General features: G+C 36.7%; 1 protein-coding gene across 6 annotated transcripts in view; it reads right to left on the reverse strand.

Moving 5' to 3' along the window:
- Positions 1–1,781, reverse strand: part of HECTD1 (HECT domain E3 ubiquitin protein ligase 1) — a 93,717-nt gene that overhangs the window by 52,193 nt on the left and 39,743 nt on the right. For all 6 annotated transcript variants that reach the window (XM_040476863.1, XM_040476861.1, XM_040476859.1 and 3 more), the window contains exons 11-12: positions 1,360–1,498; positions 1,001–1,171 (exon numbers count right to left, since the gene is read on the reverse strand). In XM_040476863.1, the coding sequence (XP_040332797.1) occupies positions 1,001–1,171; positions 1,360–1,498 (310 nt within the window). The remainder of the gene's footprint in view (positions 1–1,000; positions 1,172–1,359; positions 1,499–1,781) is intronic.

A 1,781-nucleotide genomic window follows, 5' to 3' on the forward strand; every position in this document is an offset into this window, starting at 1 on the left:
AAGGAAGGAAGGAAGGAAGGAAGGAAGGAAGGAAGGAAGGAAGGAAGGAACTCATGGGTATACGTTTAATGAGTAACCATAGATTTACACAGTCTCCCTATAAATAAATTACTTATTAATTACAAAAGGAAAAAGAGTAACTCTGTGATAGAGAAACCAGACAGAGACAAACAACCAAGTGATCCAAGTAACATCATCAGCAAAAAAGCAGACACTGTGTGCCTCTAAGAGAAGGCACATTATACATTGAGAAAAACGTAAATCCCCTCTGTGGTTTCTCTGCTTAAAACACATAACCTGAATCTAACCACATAGAATCACGAACGCAAAGTAAGGGTCACTGTCCAGATTAACTGGACTGTCCTCTTCACAAATGCCAAGGCTATGAAAGAAAAAGAAAGGCTGGGTTCTTAGGAACATGATAACTAAATGTAATACATGCTCCTGGATTCGATTCTAGACCAGGGGGGAAAACTGCTATTAAGGACAACAGCAAATTTGAATATGGTCTTTGAATTAAATATAGTTTTATATAATATTAAATTTCCTGATTTTGATAACTATACCAGGATTATACAAGAGAACGTCCTGGTTTTTTGGTGAAGTTTTAGGGTGTTAAAAGAGGCACTATGTATCCATGCCCAGTTAGGATTCAAACTTAAAACTCTGAGATCAACAGCCTCATGTTCTACCAACTAAGGCAGCCAGGTGCCCCTCAAATATTTCTTAAATGTACACATACAGACACACACACACGCACACACACACACACACATAGTGTCTATGCAAAGTTAATAGGGCAAAACGTCAATAATTAGTAAATTTATAAAGAACACTCCAATACTCACAATTTTTTTGTAAGTTTTAAATTTTATCAATAAGTTTTTTAAAGTACCACTACTTCACACTGCCATTATTTTGCCAAAAGCCATCATAAATTAGAATTAGATTTCCTCAAAGATACCTTATTCCAGATAACCCTGCAATTAAGATCACTCACTTTTTCTGGTTTTGATTCCTCTTCATTCTCATCATCAGAGGAAGGACCTGCCAAAGTTGACACTTTGCTAATTACACCAAGTCTGGCTAGCTGATCCAAAAAAATATCACCACCTTTATCCACCAAATCCCTTATGATCTGCAATGCCAGCAAGTGACCATCATCATCATCCTGGGAGGAAAAAAAAAGAAAATTATGGGAAAATGATAAAAGTAAGTTTAGTTGCCTGAAGTAGACAAATGCAGTTGTTTCTCAGACAAAACAACTTACTGAACTTAAAACAAAAATTAAATTATCTTACTGACCATGTCTAAAGGAAATTAAAGGTACATGACTCTCAAAAAAGATAAAAAGCTCACCTCCTGATCAAGGACGGTTGCAGTGATTTCCACTAGTACTGTAGGCAAATTGTGACCAACGTCAGAATCGCAAACTTCTTTTAAGAGTGCTTCAGAGCAAAAATGAATCATTTTTCGAATGAGAGCAAGACTTGCCTTCCTTAAAAAAAAAATAAAAAAAAAAAAAGACTTTTAGGAAGCCAGGGTAAGAAGCTAAAATAAAATAAAATGCAACTATACATTAACGAAAACTAAAATATCCAATGGTAAGTTTTATACATTCTGCTAAAAAGTACACTTTAATAAAAGTATATAGGGGCGCCTGGGTGGCTCAGCCGGTTAAGCGTCTGACTTCAGCTCGGGTCATGATCTCATGGTTCGTAAGTTTGAGCCCTGCATCAGGCTCTGTGCTGACAGCTCAGAGCCTGGAGCCTGCTTCCGAT

The sequence above is a fragment of the Herpailurus yagouaroundi genome, unplaced genomic scaffold (assembly GCF_014898765.1).
Source record: "Herpailurus yagouaroundi ecotype Mexico unplaced genomic scaffold, PumYag 141, whole genome shotgun sequence".
Classification (NCBI taxonomy): domain Eukaryota; kingdom Metazoa; phylum Chordata; class Mammalia; order Carnivora; family Felidae; genus Herpailurus; species Herpailurus yagouaroundi.